We start from the raw sequence: 20,110 nt of genomic DNA on the forward strand, positions 1-20,110 counted from the left end.
TTATTGCATCTAAAGACTACATTTTTTTTCTACTAAGCTATAATTTTGTAAACTGAACATTGTATTAGTTCATGAAATATGGTTATTTTTTGTAAATTTATACAGTTCTATAAAACTTCCATGTTTTTCACAGAAAGATTCTGGCAACCACAGCTGCTGGTATTTTTTCGGAAATTTAACAGATATTTTACACAATAAGAGTTTGCTAATTAACACTCTCTTGGTGTTGACAATGTTAACACTTTCAAAAGTGTTATTTTTAACACTTATAGTGGTTCCCATATAAACTCTAAGGGAGTGTTAATTTTAACTCTAAGGTTGTTAAATCTACTATGTAACATTTGCTGTGTAGTTTCAGACACAGGAGAAGTTTGAGAACAAAAACCTGACAAATGTCTGGAACACAACATGGCGGCTTTAGCTGTGGGAACATCAGCATCCCAGCAAACATATTACAATAATTACATTCATATTTAAAAGAAGTCTAATAGATGTTTACCAACCGCCCAAAACTAGACTAGTCATCAGATATGCAGCAGTGTGAATCTGTCTGATCTGTGTCTTTGATGACTAGTCTAGTTCTGGACTATAGTTAGATGTTTATTAGATTTTCCCTGACAGCTTAAATTTAGCCTTTTTTTTTTTTTTGGTCTGGCTATCATTGTTTAGACATCTATTAAAAATTGCAGAATAATCCACTCTGGTCTGTTGAATTATTAGAGAATAATACACACTAAATGTGTAACGGCGACTTTACGTGCATCACAGGAGTGAACTATTTGCGAGTAATTCAATGAACTGCAGTCAATTATTCCTCACTTGACAAATACTTTTTAATTCTTAACATCTTTAATTACATGAAAAATAACAGTTACAAATGAAATGTGTTGCTGAAGCAGGATCTTTTCCAGTGAACATTTTGTGTGTTATATTTACAATTTTAAATAAGAATCAAAATGAGTTTTTCCCACCTGGAAGATCCACTGGAGATTTTCTGAATAAGAAACTAAATCTGCCTCTAGGTGTCTGTAAATGAGTCAAAGTCATTGAGTCATTTACACAACTGATTCTTTCAGAAATGATTCTCTTTACTGAATTGTTGGTTCACAATAATATGCCTGAAACAATCCATGTGTGATCAATAATGTAAAACACAAAATACCTTCTGGCAGATGATGGTGTTTTCTCTCTGAGGTCTGGTGACCGGTCACTCTTCAGAGACACAGAGCTGGACACTCCTGATCTCACACTGAAGACACAAACACACAAGAGGAATAAACTGCAGGAAATACTTCAGTCTCCTTTAAAGGTGTATTAAGACTGACAGAAAACAAAATCACTGGAAAAATCACAAAAACAAAACAAAAACTTTTCACTAGGCACCAAACTAACACAAAATAACTTAGCTCAAGGTCTGGCTGATCAGGTCTGTAAAGCTTAGTTCACACTACAGGATTTTAAACATCAGCAGATCGCTGTGCCGTTCACACTACATGACTTGACTTTGTGTCTTTTAATCTCTGTGGTGTTCACACTACGCAACACTCTGTGAATGATCCACAAGAGGGGGGTCACACACTACATGATCTGACAACAACTCATTCCCCAACAGCTCATTCAAGCTACCAAACCACAGCCAATGAAAATTTGAGGGAGGAGTCGTCAGAAAAAGCTGAACACTATTGGCTGCTTGTGTGCTGATGACATCACTGACAGCGTTTCAAGCTTTGGAGAAAGCATTTAAAAACATCGTCAAATCAGCTGATTTATCAGCACATTAATCACTCATCTGCAGGTTCCAGTGGATAGATACACAGAGAGTTTTCAATTTTTGTAATTTTATAACTCTTTGAAATAAAACTAACAAATAACACCCTGCCGTTTTCTAACTATCAGTGTATTTCTTTCTGACCTTGTTATTTTTTTTATTACAAAACAGTAAAGAACTGAGCATTTCTGCCTTAAATTACCATATTGGTTAAAATGACTGCATGCATGTCTGATACTTTTCACTGTGACTTTAAATATGTGTGCATTTTTTGCCTAGCAACTTCCTGCTAACATAAACAAAACTTTCTGATGGCGAAAACATTCATTTAATTTTGATATCTTTTAAAACAGCATATTCTGCAAAATAGCTCCTCTTTGAAAGTGAAAATGAAAGCCAAGACCTTTGCATGTTCTTGTATCTTAACTACATATTTATAGGCTGTATTACCAAAAAAAAAAACATTATATTTTAGGGTAATGGTGTCATTAAATATGATGCCAGACATTCAAAGCTTAATTTTAATATCTTAATAATAGCTTTGAATGTAAATATGTTGTGACAATATGGCGTTTTATATGAGAACGGTCAGAATGAGCAGTATGGTAATTCTAATAGTTAGAGAATTCTAGTTCCACTGTTAATATTTCCTACTCTCATGTCTGTGTTAACACAGAATGAAGCGAGTGCACCCATGCCCATTCTGACCAATCACAGATGTTTTTGATGAGCTCCTGAGCACACAGGCATTTAGCTCATGCTGATATGCTCTCTCATTGGCTGCAGCTCGTCACTACATCTGACCACACGTGGAGTTGAGTAGGCCGACTGCTCTGCAATATTTAGCCTGCTAAATGTTGGATTTCCGTCTGCGAGGTGTCGGCGACACGTCAGCGAGCCTCGTTGATGCGTTGTTCAGTAGTTCACTCATAAAGAGCGGCGAGCGCCGTGCACCTGCAGATTTCTTCCCGATCACAGCCCGATCTGTCGGCGAGCTTGTTAACTTCCAAATCGGGCTCAAATCAGGCTTACAATCCTCTAGTGTAAACTAGGCATTAAACAGATTAGACTTATGGGGAGTATTCAGACCCACTCTTTGTTCTATTGCGGCCATTCGCTAAAATCATTTAAGTTCATTGTTTCCTCATTAATGTCCACACAGCAGCCCATACTGACAGAACAACACTGAACTGTAGACATTTTTGAAGATTTATTAATAAAGAAAAGCTGAAATATCACATGGTTCAGAGCCTTTGCTGTGAACTCAGCTGTTGTCCATTTCTTCTGATCCTCCTTGAGATGGTTCTTCACCTTCAGTTGAGTCCAGCTGTGTTTGATTACACTGATTGGACTTGATTAAAGCCACACACCTGTCTATATAAGAGCTTACAGCTCACAATGCATCTCAGAGCCAATGACAATCATGAGGTCAGAGGAACTGCCTGAACAGCTCAGAGACTGAATTGTGGCCAGACACAGATCTGGCCAAGGTTACAGAAACATTTCTGCTGCACTGAAGGTTCCCAAGAGCACAGTGGCCTTATAATCCTTCAATAGAAGATGTGTGGGACGACCAAACATTTTCTAGAACTGGCTAAACTGAGCTTTCAATAGATCTGTCAAATGCTCTGATCCACTGATTTACAACAAAATAAATGTAAAGGTATTGAAGCTTCATGAAGCAGCGCTCCAAAATCAGCCTTCAGCTCTGTTTACTGGAGTACTTATTTACTTGGAGTGTTATTCGTTCATGTACACTCAGAGCGTGTTTCGCTGGTTTGTGTTTTAATCTTCTGTTTTTATTGTTAGCTGTCTGGATATTGGATTACTCTTTGTGGATTACCCTTGATTATGATTGATTGCTTGTTTTGTCCCCTTGCCTGTCTAAAAGATACTCTGAATAAGAAACTAAAACCGTCACTAGGTGTCTCTAAATGTCTAAATTCACCAAAAGTCATTGAGTCATTTGATTAATCCAAACAACTGATGCATTTACTAATGACTATATTTTCTGAATTGTTGGTTCACAATAACATGTTCAATACAGTCCATGTGTGATCAATAATGTAAAACACTAAATACCTTTTGACTGATGATGGTGTTTTCTCACTGAGGTGTGGAGGTACACCAGCTTTAGACCAATCACTCTTCAGAGACACAGAGCTGGACACACATGATCCTGATCTCACACTGAACACACAAACACACCAGAGGAATAAACTGCAGGACAAACTTCAGTCTCCTTTACAAGAGTTTATCAGACAAATATGAGTTTGTTCAGTTTAATTCAGCACATACTAATAGTTGACTGAAGGTCTGTCTGTTGTCATGTTGAAATAATGGTGTAAAAACAGAGTCAATACCTGTGTTTCTCTGAGAGAGAGTCCTTTACTCGCTCCTCTGCCATACTGCAGCTAAAACACCAATGCAGTCATTAGCTGAGCTTTCAGGAAACAATTGTACATACACACACACACACACACACACACATATATATATATATATATATATATATATATATATATATATATATATATATATATATATATATATATAGTCCTTAACATGAATGCAGTTGGTTTAACCCTGATCTGACATTTCAGCTGTTTCACATTTGATTTAGGATAAATGCATGTTATATAGAGTTTATCAAGAGAAGTTCAGGTTCAGCCAATTGTTGATTTAGTGAGTATTAAAATGTCTCTCTACTAAAGAGGCTATTTGGTTAATAAGTTACTCTGACAGTAAAGGGTTAAATGCAGTGTTGTTTAAGGATCATCAGCTTGTTGTTTTCAGCAGCTTTTCTTCCTGTTCAACTGGAAGGTCTGCTTTAACTTTACTTTTGATTTGGTGACTCTGAATGTTTAGAGTTATATTTAATGCTGAATTATTGGACACTATTGAGTCAGTCTGATATAGAAGAGAACAAACACTGTAAAGGGATTAAAAATAAAGCTTTTAGACACAGTGTTTAAATGAGCGTGTTTGACTCAGTGTTTAATCTGTGTTTGAGGATTTGATCTTCAGGATCAGACATTTAAATCACACTCACACATATAAACCCTTCATCATCTCCACAAATCAGCGTAATGTAGAAGTGTTAAACTCACATGCAGAAGTACAGACGCTCTTGTGCAGCAGGAACACAATCTGAGCTCTTTCACTCTTTCACTTCACTAAAACACACCTGTGTGATCTACAGGTATATCCTCAAATATTATTGGCTCCACAGAGTGACACTCACATGAATATTCATGAGATTCTCTTGACTGTGGGTGTGTCCTGAAGACGAGTGTGTTGAAGGAAGATTTAGAGAAGGTATTTAAGATGAAATCTGAGAGGTCACTGAAGAATATTTAGAGTAATGTTGAACCTATAAAATAAGATTAGAGATTTATATATAAATGAGTACACCTCATACAGATCTCTCTGTTATATTATTATTATTTTCTATAGGATGCTGTTCAATAATATTCAGTAAGTGTGTTTATACAATAGATTAGTCAGTACTAAAGGCAAAACTGAACTAACTGAACAAAATAACTGAAGATCACAGTGAAGAGAAACAGCACACACAACTGAATAATGTTTAACCAGAGGACAAATCAAGAAAACCATTAAACAGCATTACATTCAGTTCAAATGTTGTAGTTTGTCTTTTATTTATTGTTTGCAGCACATAATGTGATTGTACATGTGTTATCTCTCTATTTCTGAAGGTGTTTTCAACTCTTATTTTAATCAATATATCTGTTTATCTACACTCGCTATTAGAAATCCATTATATATATATATATATATATATATATATATATATATATATATATATATATATATATATATATATATATATATATATATATATATAAAAGCTTTTCTAAATTCTCCTAAGACAAGAACAGGACAGCTTTAATGAAAGGTTTTGATTATATAATGATCACTCGTTTACATTACAGATGTTTAATACTATTTTTTGTCATCATTTCTCAAAATGCAGAATAAAAAGTCAATAAAAATATTGAAATAAAATAAAATAATTTTCCTCAGAAGCTGGAAGACGGGGTTGATGTGTTTTGGTTGTGACAAATGATTTATTATTATCAGTAAAAAATCTTACTTAGCGGCTTTTATTCATTTATTTGTTCTTTTTATTATTTGTTTAAAGAAAAATAACATAAGTAAATGCATAGTTATACACAAATCATTATAAAAGGGAATGTTTAAATTAAATACAGATAACTTAATCATCTGAATAGATATTTACAGTAACTCTGTATTGAAATCAGGGAATGATTAAAACCTTTAGATGGGTGGAAAAGAGTTGACAGATTCAGGATCAGTTAGCACATTGTGTTTAGTGAATGTGATGTTTTCCAAATAGTGTAAGAGTTTTAGTTCACAATCCATAAACAAGATTATCTTAATCAGTTATAATGATCAATTTACAGAACACTGAAATATAATAATAAGATAACGAGAAACCAGAATAGTTTAGTGTAATCACAACTGAAACAGTCATTTAATAATAGTGTCTGACTCATTTTACTAATCTAACACATAAATCATTGCATGGCTAATATATATCTGTAATATTTTAACATGGCTTTCCTTTACTTTATTAAGAGGTGGTTTCCTGGATCAAGATTAAGCGTAGTCCTAGACTGAAATGGCCATTTAGATCAGACTAACAGAAATGTGCTTTCTCTGTCACGGTTTTAAAAGTCTAAGACTTAGTCTAGTCCAGAACTGAACAGGCTGATTTCCTGGAGGAACACTAGAGCAACTTCAGGACTAAACTGAGGCTTAAATTAAATCTATCAGGAGGCAGGTTTAACTTCAGATTCATTTCATTTGGAGGACACATGGATTACCTGGACTCTGTTAATGATGATCAGCGCTTTCCACCAGAGATGCATAAAGTAAACCCTTTGTGAATTAACAGCACATCACGTAAACCACCCTGATGCTGGAACCCAGGCTAACTACAAGGTACTGTTCAATGATTATGGAAATGCCCCAGGAGTCATCGGTTGCATAGAGGGAACCCATATTCCCATTAAGCGTCCCTCTACTCCAGATGCGGAGGAATACAGGAACCAAAAGAACTGGGTTTCCATCAATGTCCAAGGTGTATGAACTCGCCAGTTAGAGTTCTCAAACATTGCTGCACGGTGGAAATGTGCAACTCATGATCCTCCTCAGCTCATCTCTGTATACTCAGTTTGACAGAAGAGATCATAATGGAGTTTTGCTTGGTGACAGTGGGCATGCTCAGAAGGATTTCAGCTACAGCCAGGCTCATATGCGCACAAGGGCTTTAGTCGAGCGCATGTTCGGTGTTTGGAAGAGTCGTGTTCAGTGCCTTAGGAAAACACTCAGACTGAAAGCAAGTAGATGCTGCACTGCTGCAGAGACTGTGGCATCTTCTGCTGATGCTCCAGTCTCTGAGGTGGCAGTAGAGTCTGAATCAAATACATTGACTCTGGCTGAAATTGTTGCAGGCGCTTCTGTTGTACCTGCTTCAGTTAATTCTGAGATAGATGGCATGAATGGTCACAGTGTTACACCAGTATTGACAGAAAATATAGCAGTCACTGGAAAAAGCAACGAGGCTGGAAATGAAGCGGAAATGCAAACTGAGGCATTTTTCAAAGCTCCAATAAAAAGGAGAAAAGGCAGAAGTAAGACGACAATAACACAGGCCAAAGAAGACAAGAGCGAGACTGAAAGTGCAGTTTCAGACATTGACAGCGATTCTTCAGACTCCAATGATTCAGGCTGCTCTTTTCTTCATCACTAAATGAGGATGAAGAGCAGCCAGTGGTGTACAACACTGAACAACTAACTCAGCTTTCAAGAAAAACAAAGAGACTGAAGCTGAAGACTATTGTCCAGATCCATCTGCTCTTATAAGAGATGTAAAGAGGTGCATGAAGGAAGGAGCTTTCTGTGATCAGGAAGTGCACCGTCTTAGAAAATCCATGATAAAAATGAGAAAACAAATGCGTGAAGATGAAGAACAGGACATGGTGTGATAGCTTCTTCTGTTTCTGACTGTTTCTATCATTTATGAGAGACATTAAGATTGGAGCTCCACACTTGAATGCTGCTAGAAACAGTCAGAAGAGAATGTGTCTGTCTGAGTTTATAAAGATAAAACGGATTGATGTGACCTTCATTCAAGAGTCTCAGAGTGCTTTATTTAATGAAATAGACTGGAGAACAGAATGAGATGCTCAAGTGTTCATGAGTCACATGTCCTCTAATAGTGGAGGAGGAGCTCTATTGCTTTCACAGCAGTTTTCACCAATTCTATGTGAAGAGAAAGAAATAGTCAAAGGACGTTTATTACAAATTAAAGCAAAACTTGAGAATTTTTTAATGACTTCTTTAAATATTTACGCTTCTACAAAAGGAGATGAAATAATAGATTTCTCCAATGCTTTTAGTGCTGTCCTTAAAGATATCAAATCAGAAGGGTTTTTCATTTTAACAGTGCACAGAGAATGAGAAGAGAGATCCAAATCACCCAGAAACACATCCTGCTTCACTAAAAGTGCTTCCACAATGAGTAAGAGTGTTTGATTTATGCGATGTGTGGAGGAATGATCATCATGAAAATAGACAGCACACTTGGGCACATAGTAAGAATCATTTTATTTCAATGGCAAGGCTTGATAGATTTTACATGTTTCATTTTCAAGCAGATTGTGTCAAAGATTGTACAATAATTCCTGTTGGGTTTTCAGATCACTCTTCTGTTATTTGTACTATAATTGTTAATTCTGTGGAGATTAGGAGTGCCTATTGGCATTTTCATACGTCCCTTTTAAAAGATGAGACATTTATTGAAATCTTTTCTTTATTTTTGGGAATTTTAAAGAAGAAAAACATCTTTATTCTTCACTGCAGCAATGGTGGGATTGTGGCAAGATTCACATTAAACAATTATGCCAAGAATACACTTTTACTCTCACTAAAGGAGTTCCTGAATCCATGAAGAAACTACACTAAAAAAAAAAATAGCTCATTAGGTTAACTCAATTTAATTGTGTGCAGGTTTTCCATCCAATAAGTATGCGTAGCCCTAACCAAAAGATCATTTACATAACGAAAAGTAATTGAGTTAGTCCAACTCAATTTTATTAAATATAGCCAAGCAAATAAAAATTACTAAATTAATATAACTGATTTACATTCGTTCAACTAAATATAAATTAATTAATTGGAAATATTTATTTTTCATTTGATCCCCTGTTACTACACACACACACGCCAAACAGATTGTATCTTTTTTTTTTTATTATTGGAAAAACTTTTAGAAACACTTTTAACAGATCTTGCATCTGGTGTGAAGTAAATGTATCCCATGTTTTCCAAAGCATCAAACACATTAAGGGAGTAGAGGCACCAGCAAATTATGCAAAATGTAAACATTCCAATAAATCTGAATGCTAGCTTGATCAACATTCAACTTAATTATAACATGGATTAAACGCACAATATATATATAAATATATATATATATAGTGCTTGTTTTACTTGACTAATTTGAATTGTAACAGACAGTTTTTAGTATCTGTCTGTTAGAGCCATATCTATTATGCAAATTGTAAAATATTATGTATAGTTATTGTTATTTGTTTATAGCATTTATATTGTCTACCATCAAAATAATGTTTAAATTATTACTGCATGCTTTAATTATGCCTTTGCTTATTGATGACTGATCACGTCATATCCTTGTTGTAAAGAGAGGAAGAGACGGAGTGATACAGTTTTTGACCGTCGTTCCATATTGTATCGTTATATAAAGAAAAATATTGTTCCAGCTTTGAAGAACAAATAAACACAAGAAAAGAATATAACGACTTGGATGAGTTCGTCGCGTCAGACTGGTTACTTAAAAGGATCATATTTCCAGCTTGGATAATGGAGTGCCATTATAACTAGTCAAAAACTTTGCTCCTAAGAAACGAATGCTTAAGAGATCTTACGGAAAGTATTATTTTTTGCTAGCGATGTCTGATTGAGGATCGTGAACTTCAAAGGATCAAATGATCGCATGGATGCACGTTAATTATTGCACGACGCACACAGAGCATATGAGACATTGAAAAGTTCTGGCATGTGATTCTGTCAGTTGGAACATATTATACAGGTAGGCCTACTGATGGAAAATTCTCTGGATACATGTTACATGTCGTGGGAAAGACTTAATGTCTGTTTTCTATTGTTATGGGCTTAAGTTAATGCTCGATGAATCAGCAAAATGGAAGATGATGATGCGTCACATTGCAGTGCCGATTCTCGCCACAGGGTGGCGCAAACCGCTTTACAATCGGAGGAAAACCCCGATGCCAGGCCAAAAAGAATAATTCAGCTAACACAGAAGGCGGTTGATCTGAAGCTGCAAAATCTCATAAAGTAAAGAAGATCCAAACTTGGCCAAATTACCAAGTTAATGAATGAAATAGACAGTTTGAAAGATGATGACAAGAATTTGAATGAGGTTGAGGAAAAACTTCAGAAAAACGTTTCAGAGTTAAATAAAGAATTTAATTGCCTCGATACAGAATTGGGAGAGCTCCTGTCTGAGGAGGAAAGGAAAATAGATCATGATAATTGGTTTTGTCAGAAATCTGAATATATTAAAGAGTTTGTGCAACAGACACAAAAATGGATCCTTTCAACCAAAGAAGGGATAGAAGCTTTTAACATTGGACCTGAAGACAGCGTTTCAATTGTTTCATCACAAAGACACAAGAAGAATTATGGATCCCTTGTTGGACGAAAGTCAAATGCATCCAGCCACAGTTCAAGTTCTGTCGCTCACCTTAAACAGGAAGCTGAACATGCAGCATTATTAGCACGTGCTGCAGCTTTAAAAAAGAAACAATTCATTGAACAAGAAGTGGCAAAATTGAAAGCAGAACAAGAGCAGCTGGAGATGGATACTGAAATCGCTGCTTCTTTTGCTAAGCTCAAAGTATTACAAGACTATGATCTTGAAAATAAAAGTGAATGTCAATCGAAAAGTACAGAGATTCATCATAAAAATAAACAAAAAGATTCTTACCTTGTGGAGGAACGCCAGAGTAAGAGAGACATTACATCACAGCCTTCTCAGCGAACCCACAGTACTAAAAACAAAAAAGAACCTGACAAAGACAGAAGTTCTGGGGAATTGGAAGGTAATTTATACAGAGTGATGCAACGACAGAATGACATTACAGAAATGTTTGTTAAACAGCAAAATTTGTCACATCTGCCCCAAAGAGACATTCCAATTTTCACAGGAAACTTGATGGAATACAGAACTTTTGTCAGGGCATTTGAACATGCTGTTGATGTCAAAACAGAGAATGCCAGAGACAAATTGTATTATTTGGAGCAGTACACTGGTGGAGAGGCCAAAGATCTTGTACGTAGCTGTGTACATATGGAGCCTAATAAAGGCTACAAGAAGGCATGGGATCTGTTGCACAAGGAGTTTGGTGACGAGCTGAAAATAGCTAGTGCCTATATAGATAAGGTGCTGAATTGGTCTCAGATAAAAACAGAGGATGGAAAGGCACTGAAAACATTTGCACTTTTTCTTATTGGATGTCAAAATGTCATGGAAGATCTTGAATACATGGACGAAATGGATAATCCCACAAATATCAGGGTTATTATTTCAAAGCTTCCCTTCAAAATGAAAGAGAAATGGAGAGGTAAAGCTTTTGAAATTCAAGAAATACGTGGAAGGAGAGCAAGATTTGCAGACATTGTGGACTTTATAGACAGAGAAGCTAAGGTAGTTATGGACCCATTGTATGGAGAAATTCAAAGCTCATCTGTTGAAGGAAAGGGAAAGAGCACATCTTTCGATATCAAAATTAAGAATAGAATTCCACCAAAGGGTAGCAGCTTTGCAACAGCCATTAATCCTCTTGGAAAGGAAACAACCAACTCTCCTGTAAAAAGAACCCCAGTTGCAACTGCCAGTGCATTTGAGAAACCATGTTTGTTTTGTCAGAAGAACCACCCACTTGAATCCTGTGCGAAGTTTGTAGAATGCTCTTCCAAAGAAAGAATTGACTTTTTAAAGGCAAAAGGCTTATGCTTTGGCTGTCTGACTTTCTTAGCAAAGACTGTAGAAAAAGGATGATATGCCAACAATGTTCACAGAGACACCCAAGTATACTCCACATTAATAAAAAGAATGACGAAGTACACAAGCAAAGAAAAGAAGGTAGCACGGAGGAAAAGTGCATTTCCGCTCCTCTGTTCTCACTCGAAAAGGAATCATGTGGTTGTACTGGGGCCGGAGAGGTTGAGTCTATTCTTGCAATCGTAGCAGTCAAATCCAAGTCAAATCCAAAAAAAGTGAGAAAATTCTAGAAACTTATGGTTTTATGGATCCAGGTAGCTCAGCTACATTTTGCACTGACAAGTTGATGAAGCAGTTAAATGTTAGAGGAAGAAAAACAAAAATACTGCTCCGAACGATGGGACAAGAGAAGCTTGTTGATAGCTACATTGTATCTGATTTGGAAGTCTGTGGATTTGAAGAAAAGTAGTTTATAGATCTTCCTAGAGTTTATACACAGAAAAGTATTCCAGTGAAGAAAGAAAACATTCCATCGCAAGAGCTCATAGAGAAATGGCCTTATCTGAGTAAAGTGAGCCTTCCTACTATTAATGCAGAAATTGGTTTGTTGATAGGAACCAACATTCCTAAGGCACTGGAACCTTGGGAAGTCATTAATAGTAAAGGAAATGGTCCATATGCATTAAAAACAGCAGTGGGTTGGATAGTAAATGGACTCAGCCAAGAAACAGATCACTGTTGTAGTAGTAAGGAAGGACCATCGGCCATGGCAGTCAATCGAATTTCAGTTGAAAGTATCGAGCAACTGTTGGTGCAGCAGTATAATACAGAATTTTCTGAACGCTGCAGTGAAGACAAACCGGAGATGTCAAAGGAAGATAAGCAGTTTATGAAGCTTGTTGAAAAGTCAGAACAATTAGTGGATGGATGCTACTGCATTGGATTGCCATTGAAAGACGAACAAGTAAAAATGTCAAACAACCACAGTGTTGCAGAGCAGCGTGCTAGTAGTTTGAAAAGAAAGCTGAGTTTGAACTCAGAATTGCATGAGGATTATAAAGGGTTCATGAAGGATATCATAACAAGAGGTTATGCAGTCCAAGTTCCAAAGGAGCAACTGAACCGAAATGATGGCAGAGTATGGTATATTCCCCATCATGGGATATACCATCCTAAAAAAACACAAGTTTCGTGTAGTCTTTGATTGCAATGCAACTTATAAGGGAACCTCCTTAAACAAGCAACTGCTGCAGGGACCTGATCTTACTAACTCTCTGCTTGGAGTTTTGATTAGGTTCAGACAAGAACCAGTGGCTCTTATGGCAGACATAGAGTCTATGTTTTACAGAGTAAAAGTTCCAGATAAGGATGCTGATCTTCTACGCTTCTTATGGTGGCCAGAGGGTGATTTGGAACAACCCCTCGTAGAGTATAGGATGGTTGTACATTTGTTTGGAGCTACATCTTCACCGAGCTGTGCATCCTATGCACTCAAGAGAACAGCGGAAGATGCCAGACATAACGTTCCCCAAGAACTAGTAGACACAGTATTGCACAACTTTTATGTTGATGATTACTTAAACTCTGTGCCTATCCAAGGATCATGCTATTGTCTTAACAGAGCAGCTCAGGAACTTGTGCTCTAGTGGTGGATTCCGCTTAACAAAGTGGATTAGTAACAGCAGAGCAGTCTTGTCTTGCATTGCCATTGAAGACAGAGCTAAAGCAGTCAAATACCTGGATTTGGATCACAATATATTGCCAATGGAAAGAGCTCTAGGGATTCAGTGGTCCACGGAAACTGACATGTTCACATTCAAAGTACAGATACAATCAAAACAACCGACTAGACGAGGAATACTCTCAGTAGTTAGCTCAATATACGACCCTCTTGGATTTTTATCACCTGTCGTCTTGCCAGCTAAACAACTACTGAGGAACCTATGTAAAGATAAAAAAGGCTGGGATGAAGAAATAGATGATGATCAAAATCAAAAATGGAGCAATTGGCTTATGGACTTACAGCAGCTTTCTGAGTTCGCAGTGCCCAGATGTATCAAACCAGTAAAGTTTGGATCTACAAAAATGGCTCAACTGCATCACTTTGCTGATGCGAGTGAAGCAGGTTATGGTACTGTGACTTACATCATGATAAAGAATGAAAATGGTGAAAGACACTGTTCCTTTCTAATGGCTAAATCAAGGGTGGCACCTTTAAAACAGATTACAATTCCAAGAATGGAATTGACGGCTGCGGTTGTGGCAGTCAAAATCGACAAAATGATGCAGCAAGAACTGTGCTTGAATTTGGAAAAATCAGTGTTTTGGACAGATAGCACGACTGTGTTGAAATACATTGAGAACCAGAACACCCGATTTAAGACTTTTGTTGCTAACCGTTTAGCAGTCATTCAAGAATGCACAACAGCAGATCAGTGGAAGTACGTAAACTCAAATTTGAATCCTGCAGACAATGCTTCCAGAGGCATGAAAGCAGAAGCATTCATCAGATGTAAAAATTGGATACAAGGACCAAGTTACTTGTTAAAAGACGAAAAGGAATGGCCCAAAAGACCAATTGACATTGGTAAAGTCAATAAAGATGATACTGAAGTTAAAAAATGTGCTTCAGTCAATGCTGCAGTCGTGGAAACGAGCAAGGATGCTGTTAACCAACTCATCGACTTCTACTCTAAGTGGCATCAATTAAAAAGAGCAGTAGCCTGGTTTATGCGGTTGAAAAAGGTGTTGCTGTGCAAGCAAAAGAAAAGAAAGGAATTGAAAGATGTAATTCATCAGAAGGAAAGTAATCCGGGTAAACGCAACATCTTGCTTATCCAAAAAATGCAAAACTACAAAGAAAACTGGTGGAGCGATGCTCTTACTGTGGACGAGTTAGAAAGAGCAGAGACTGAATTAATTTGTTTCGCTCAAAGAGAGAAGTTTGCAGAGGAGATTACAACTTTGCTAAGGAATAAACATCCAGTTAAAAGCAACAGTCCTATTTACAAGCTGGATCCAGTGCTTCAGGATGGAGTTTTGAGAGTGGGAGGCAGATTAAATAAATCTGCAATGCCAGAAGAGAATAAGCATCCAGTTATTTTGTCTAAAGACTTACGCATTGCTACTCTGATTCTTCAACACATACATCAAGAGCTTGGACATAGTGGTAGGAACCATATGTTGGCAAAATTGAGACAAAAGTACTGGATTCCAAAATTGAATTCGGCAATTAGAAAAGTCATAGCACAATGCTCGAAATGCAGACGGATGCATGCTAAGCCTCTAATACAAAAGATGGCAGATTTGCCTGAGGATCGAGTTGTAGGGGACAAGCCTCCCTTCACCAACGTCGGCATTGATTTTTTTGGACCCTTGGAAATCAGAAGAGGAAGCAGTCTGGTTAAGAGATATGGCGTTATTTTTACATGTCTTGCAGTCCGAGCAATTCATATAGAAGTAGCTCATTCTTTAGACACAGATTCTTGCATAAATGCCTTACGTCGTTTTATCTGTCGGAGAGGACAGGTTGCTGTTATACGTTCAGACCAGGGAACTAACTTTATTAGTGCAGATAAAGAACTGCGAGAAGCAATGGCAGCTCTAAATCAGAACAAAATACAAGATGCAATGAGCAAAAAGGGCATTGACTGGATCTTTAACCCACCTGCAGCATCCCACCACGGAGGTGTGTGGGAAAGGCAAATTCGTACAGTACGGAAAGTGCTTAACTCTGTGTTAAAGCAGCAAAACTTAGACGATGAAGGTCTTCAAACAGTCTTATGCGAAGTGGAGGCCATTGTAAATGACAGACCGATCACAAAGTCATCAGATGATCCAAATGATCTGGATGCGCTGACACCAAACCACTTATTGTTGTTAAAAACGCAAGCAATGCTGCCACCAGGCATATTCAGAAAAGAGGATCTTTATGCACGCAGACGCTGGAAGCAAGTGCAGTATCTCTCAGATCTGTTTTGGACCAGATGGACTGCCGAATATTTGCCTCAATTGCAAGAACGTCAAAAATGGTCTAAGGCCCACAGGAACTTGCAAATAGCAGATGTGGTCCTGATAGTGGATCACTCTGCACCAAGAAACTCATGGTTGATGGGCAGGATCATAAAGACTAAGCCAGACTCAAAGGGGATAGTCAGACGTGTTGTGGTGCAAACAAGAACCAATACATTAGAAAGACCTATTACTAAGCTTTGTCTGTTAGAAGAGACTATTTGAGTTGATAAATGCAACCACAAGCAAATAAAAAAAAAAGAGGGGAATTCAGTATTTATGGCTCTGTAAAGAATAAGTGGTAATTGATATAGTCTCGCTCCTATACAATTTGGGGCCGGAATGTTAGAGCCATATCTAATATGCAAATTGTAAAATATTATGTATAGTTATTGTTATTTGTTTATAGCATTTATATTGTCTACCATCAAAATAATGTTTAAATTATTACTGCATGCTTTAATTATGCCTTTGCTTATTGATGACTGATCACGTCATATCCTTGTTGTAAAGAGAGGAAGAGACGGAGTGATACAGTTTTTGACCGTCGTTCCATATTGTATTGTTATATAAAGAAAAGTATTGTTCCAGCTTTGAAGAACAAATAAACACAAGAAAAGAATATAACGACTTGGATGAGTTCGTCGCGTCAGACTGGTTACTTAAAAGGATCATATTTCCAGCTTGGATAATGGAGTGCCATTATACTGTCAGACCTTAAAACCAGAAGATATAAAACCAGTCTTGTATGTTTAGGATGCACAAAAAAATAAATGAAATTATACCTAAAACAGAGCACATTTAATAAAATGTGAAGCAGCAAACTTTGTAACGTTTCTTAAAAGGGCATAACCTGAGAACAATAATATGAAAAATGACTGGCTACTCGAGAGGTACAGCATTTTTAATCTGTGAAGTACAAATGGTCAATTCAAACAAAAACACAGTTAAAAAAAAGGCTGTGGGGACCAAATTTGGACTATAGGAAGGTAAAAACAGTCCAAGACAGTTTGATTATAACAAGGAGACCCATTGTCACCAAAACTAGAACAATTTCTGAACATGTGACTTGCTCTGGCCAGTCATAATTTAAAAATCTGAACCTCAAAAATTCAGAAAAAAACAAACCAAAGCATTAGGTCAAGTCCATTTTAACAAGTGTTGCGTCAAGTAGTTACCTGACAGGTATGAGAGTAATGGAGACACTTGTTGACACTATACTGTACATGAATGAGCTATGATGTGCAGATGTTGGCATCCCAAAAATAATAAATAAATAAATAAAAAAGTTGCATTGGGAAATCCAAACTTAAAACCTCATCAACCATTAGTTTGTAAGGGGTATCAATTATCACACCAAGTCACTCCATCACCCTGGCTGTATAGAAAACATTTATCATGAAAACATTATTTTGCATTTGTATGTCCAATTTTTTTTTATATACTTGTCCACATGCTTCCTTTTTGTAGCTTAGCCACAATGTAAAATGTCACATGGAAAACATCCATGAGTTCAGTGTTGTTGGTTTAGTAGATGAAAGATGGCAGAAGATTGAAAAGACAAATTAATCCCAAATACAAAAAGCGTAAAGAAACTTCATTTATTTGTCATCTGGTGTTCACTTTAAGAAAACAATTTGATTTTCAGCTGCTGTATCTTTGGATTGAACTTGTGTCCATCCAGATTCATTATGATTTTATGGATGAACTCAAAGGTGTACTTGAGGTTTTCTGGAAATCTCAGATCAAGGGCATAAATGAGCCCAAACAGCACAACAAAACCCATGATGACACTGCCAACGTTGGTCAGACCTTTAATGCCTTCGATCACAATTCCCACATCCTGTGGCTCCCCGTTGTCATAACTTTGGATTATGTAAATCCCCATGACTGCGCTTGAGATGCCCCTCTCCACATCATCAGTGCCAGAGACCTGAAAAGACAGATCATATGCAATGATAAATAATCTGTGTGCATTTGTGAAATTTATAGAAGTCACAACATTTGTGAATCTGTGTGCATCTATTTACACTGACAGTTATTCAGTTTCATATGTGTGTGCCATGGGAGAAATAACGGAATAAAACTACAGTTACACTGTAGAGTTTCACTGTTAGAGACTACATGAGAAACAATCAAACTTACCAAATATGCCTTAAAGAATGAATCAGGATATTCAGACCATTAAATTGATTGATGGATAAAATACATCGACACAAACAGTCAGACGTTAATTCAATTGAGGTAAAGTTGGTTTTATATTTGCACATTCCTTCATTTAACGTTCCCTATATTATCTACTACGCTAATTTGAATATTGGATCTAAAATCACACGTAAATATGTCTTGAAAACAACATTAGCACTATTTAATTGACTAAAAAAAAATTGTCCTTTGATAGTCATTGGCTGCTAATATGATTTCACTATTTAGAGCTTGCAAATAACACCTTTCTGAAATGATAGCAAGGAAAAAGTCTGAATGTGCGAATATTTAACCAACTTTACCTCAATGTTGATTCAACATCACCCCGAAGACAAAAAAATATTAAATCAACGTCGGAACATTATGATAAAAAAACGTTAATGTTAACTCTGTCAGTCTATTTTCTCCTGCATGATGAGCGACTGGCTAGCCAGCTAACGTTAGCCGTCAACTTTACTGAAAACCGAAGCAAAACTTTATCACGCTTGTTGCACACCGTCGAGAATATAACATGCATTCATAGCGAGGTACTCGCTGAAAAAGAAACGAATACTCACCAAAGAAATGACTTCTTGTAATCGGTAGCGTCTCATCAACTCGTCTGCAGCCACAGGTGGAAAATGGTGGACGGAGAAACGCAATGCAGATGGCAGTGAAAATGCGCGGTCTCACGCATGCGCAAAACGGGGTCACTTTACTGAACTCATTTGATTTGGATTAATAAAGATTATAGGTGAAACGACTAATACATTTTACGTTACATCAATTAAATGTAAATTAATATTTTAAAAATAAAAATATTTAAATAATGGGAACAGTATTTATTTGTGTCACATCTAAGAAGGGCTTGAATCATTTTTTTGAGTGTAGAGGATGAACTAACAGACCTGTTTAACACAACAGCAGCAACAAGCAGAGATCAATCTGAAACCCGGAAATCAAACACAGATTTGCTGGCTGATCTTTGAGGAGTGAAAGCACAAGGAGCATTCATTCATTCAGGTTTAATAAATATTACACAAATGGATGCTCCTTCTAAGATGTTTTAGTCTAGAACAGAAAAATGGCCAAAGTGGAATTATTCATTCACTAAACAATAATGCAGGAGAGGAACTTTATAATCCAGTGACATACGTAAACATGCTGTTCACTTTTATTCAGAATTATACAGATCATATAGAAGTTAAAGATCTCCCAAACACTGATGAAGACTCTAATGCCATGCTTGAGCTCTCATTGTCACAGATTGAATTATACACAGCGGTAATGAGTATGGGAAGTGGAAAGACTCCAGCTATTGATGAATCCCAGTAGATTTCTGTAAATCTTTGTGGTCAGTGATAGGTGATGATGATCTTTTGGTTCTTAATGACAGTTTGAATAAAGGTTTACTCTCATTAAGCTGCAGAAGAGCTGTAATTACTGTGTTACCAATAAAGGAGACTTGCAAAGAAGAAGCAACTGGAGACCAGCATCACTTCAGTGCACCCATTATAAAATACTGTCAAAGGCATCAGCTACACGATTGAGTAAGGTAATAGGTCAAGTAATACACCAAGATCAACATTATTGTATAGTGAATAGATCAGTTTTTGACAATATTTATTTGGTTAGAGATGTTTTAGAAGTAATTGGGTATTAATTGTGGACTGATCTCTTTAGAGCAAGAGAAAGCGTTCGACCGTATACAACATGAACATTTAAAAAAGCTTTTAGAAATGTTTGGTTTGAGCCCAGATTCTGTAAATATGATCAATGTTTTGTACAGAGACATTCAAAGTGTATTAAAAGTCAACGGTGGTCTGAGCGCTGCTTTTACAGTACAGAGAGGAGTTAGACAGGGATGTGCTGTGTCGGGGATGTTGTACACACTGCCTATCCAACCTGTGCTGAATAAACTAAGCTCTGAGATAAAGGGTGTGTGTGTTCCTCATTGTGACGTTTCTCTGCATCTTTCTGCTTGTGCTGATGATGTTGTTGTTTCATATCGAATGCGGAAGATATTCAGAAACTGGATTTTATTGTAAGTG

General features: G+C 36.8%; 1 protein-coding gene across 2 annotated transcripts in view; it reads right to left on the minus strand.

The window, feature by feature from the left end:
* The window catches only part of LOC137491022 (NLR family CARD domain-containing protein 3-like), a 68,033-nt gene that overhangs the window by 16,543 nt on the left and 31,380 nt on the right, over positions 1-20,110 (minus strand). Inside the window, exons 1-5 of one of the 2 annotated variants that reach the window (XM_068220058.2) lie at positions 4,879-4,959; positions 4,132-4,182; positions 3,851-3,958; positions 1,163-1,249; positions 972-1,026 (exon numbers count right to left, since the gene is read on the minus strand). In XM_068220058.2, the coding sequence (XP_068076159.1) occupies positions 972-1,026; positions 1,163-1,249; positions 3,851-3,958; positions 4,132-4,175 (294 nt within the window). In that variant the 5' untranslated portion in view covers positions 4,176-4,182; positions 4,879-4,959. Of the gene's footprint in view, positions 1-971; positions 1,027-1,162; positions 1,250-3,850; positions 3,959-4,131; positions 4,183-4,878; positions 4,960-20,110 lie in introns of those variants that run through there. The other variant, XM_073948275.1, reaches the window with a different exon arrangement.

This window comes from Danio rerio, chromosome 4 (genome assembly GCF_049306965.1).
Source record: "Danio rerio strain Tuebingen ecotype United States chromosome 4, GRCz12tu, whole genome shotgun sequence".
NCBI classification, from domain to species: Eukaryota; Metazoa; Chordata; class Actinopteri; order Cypriniformes; family Danionidae; genus Danio; species Danio rerio.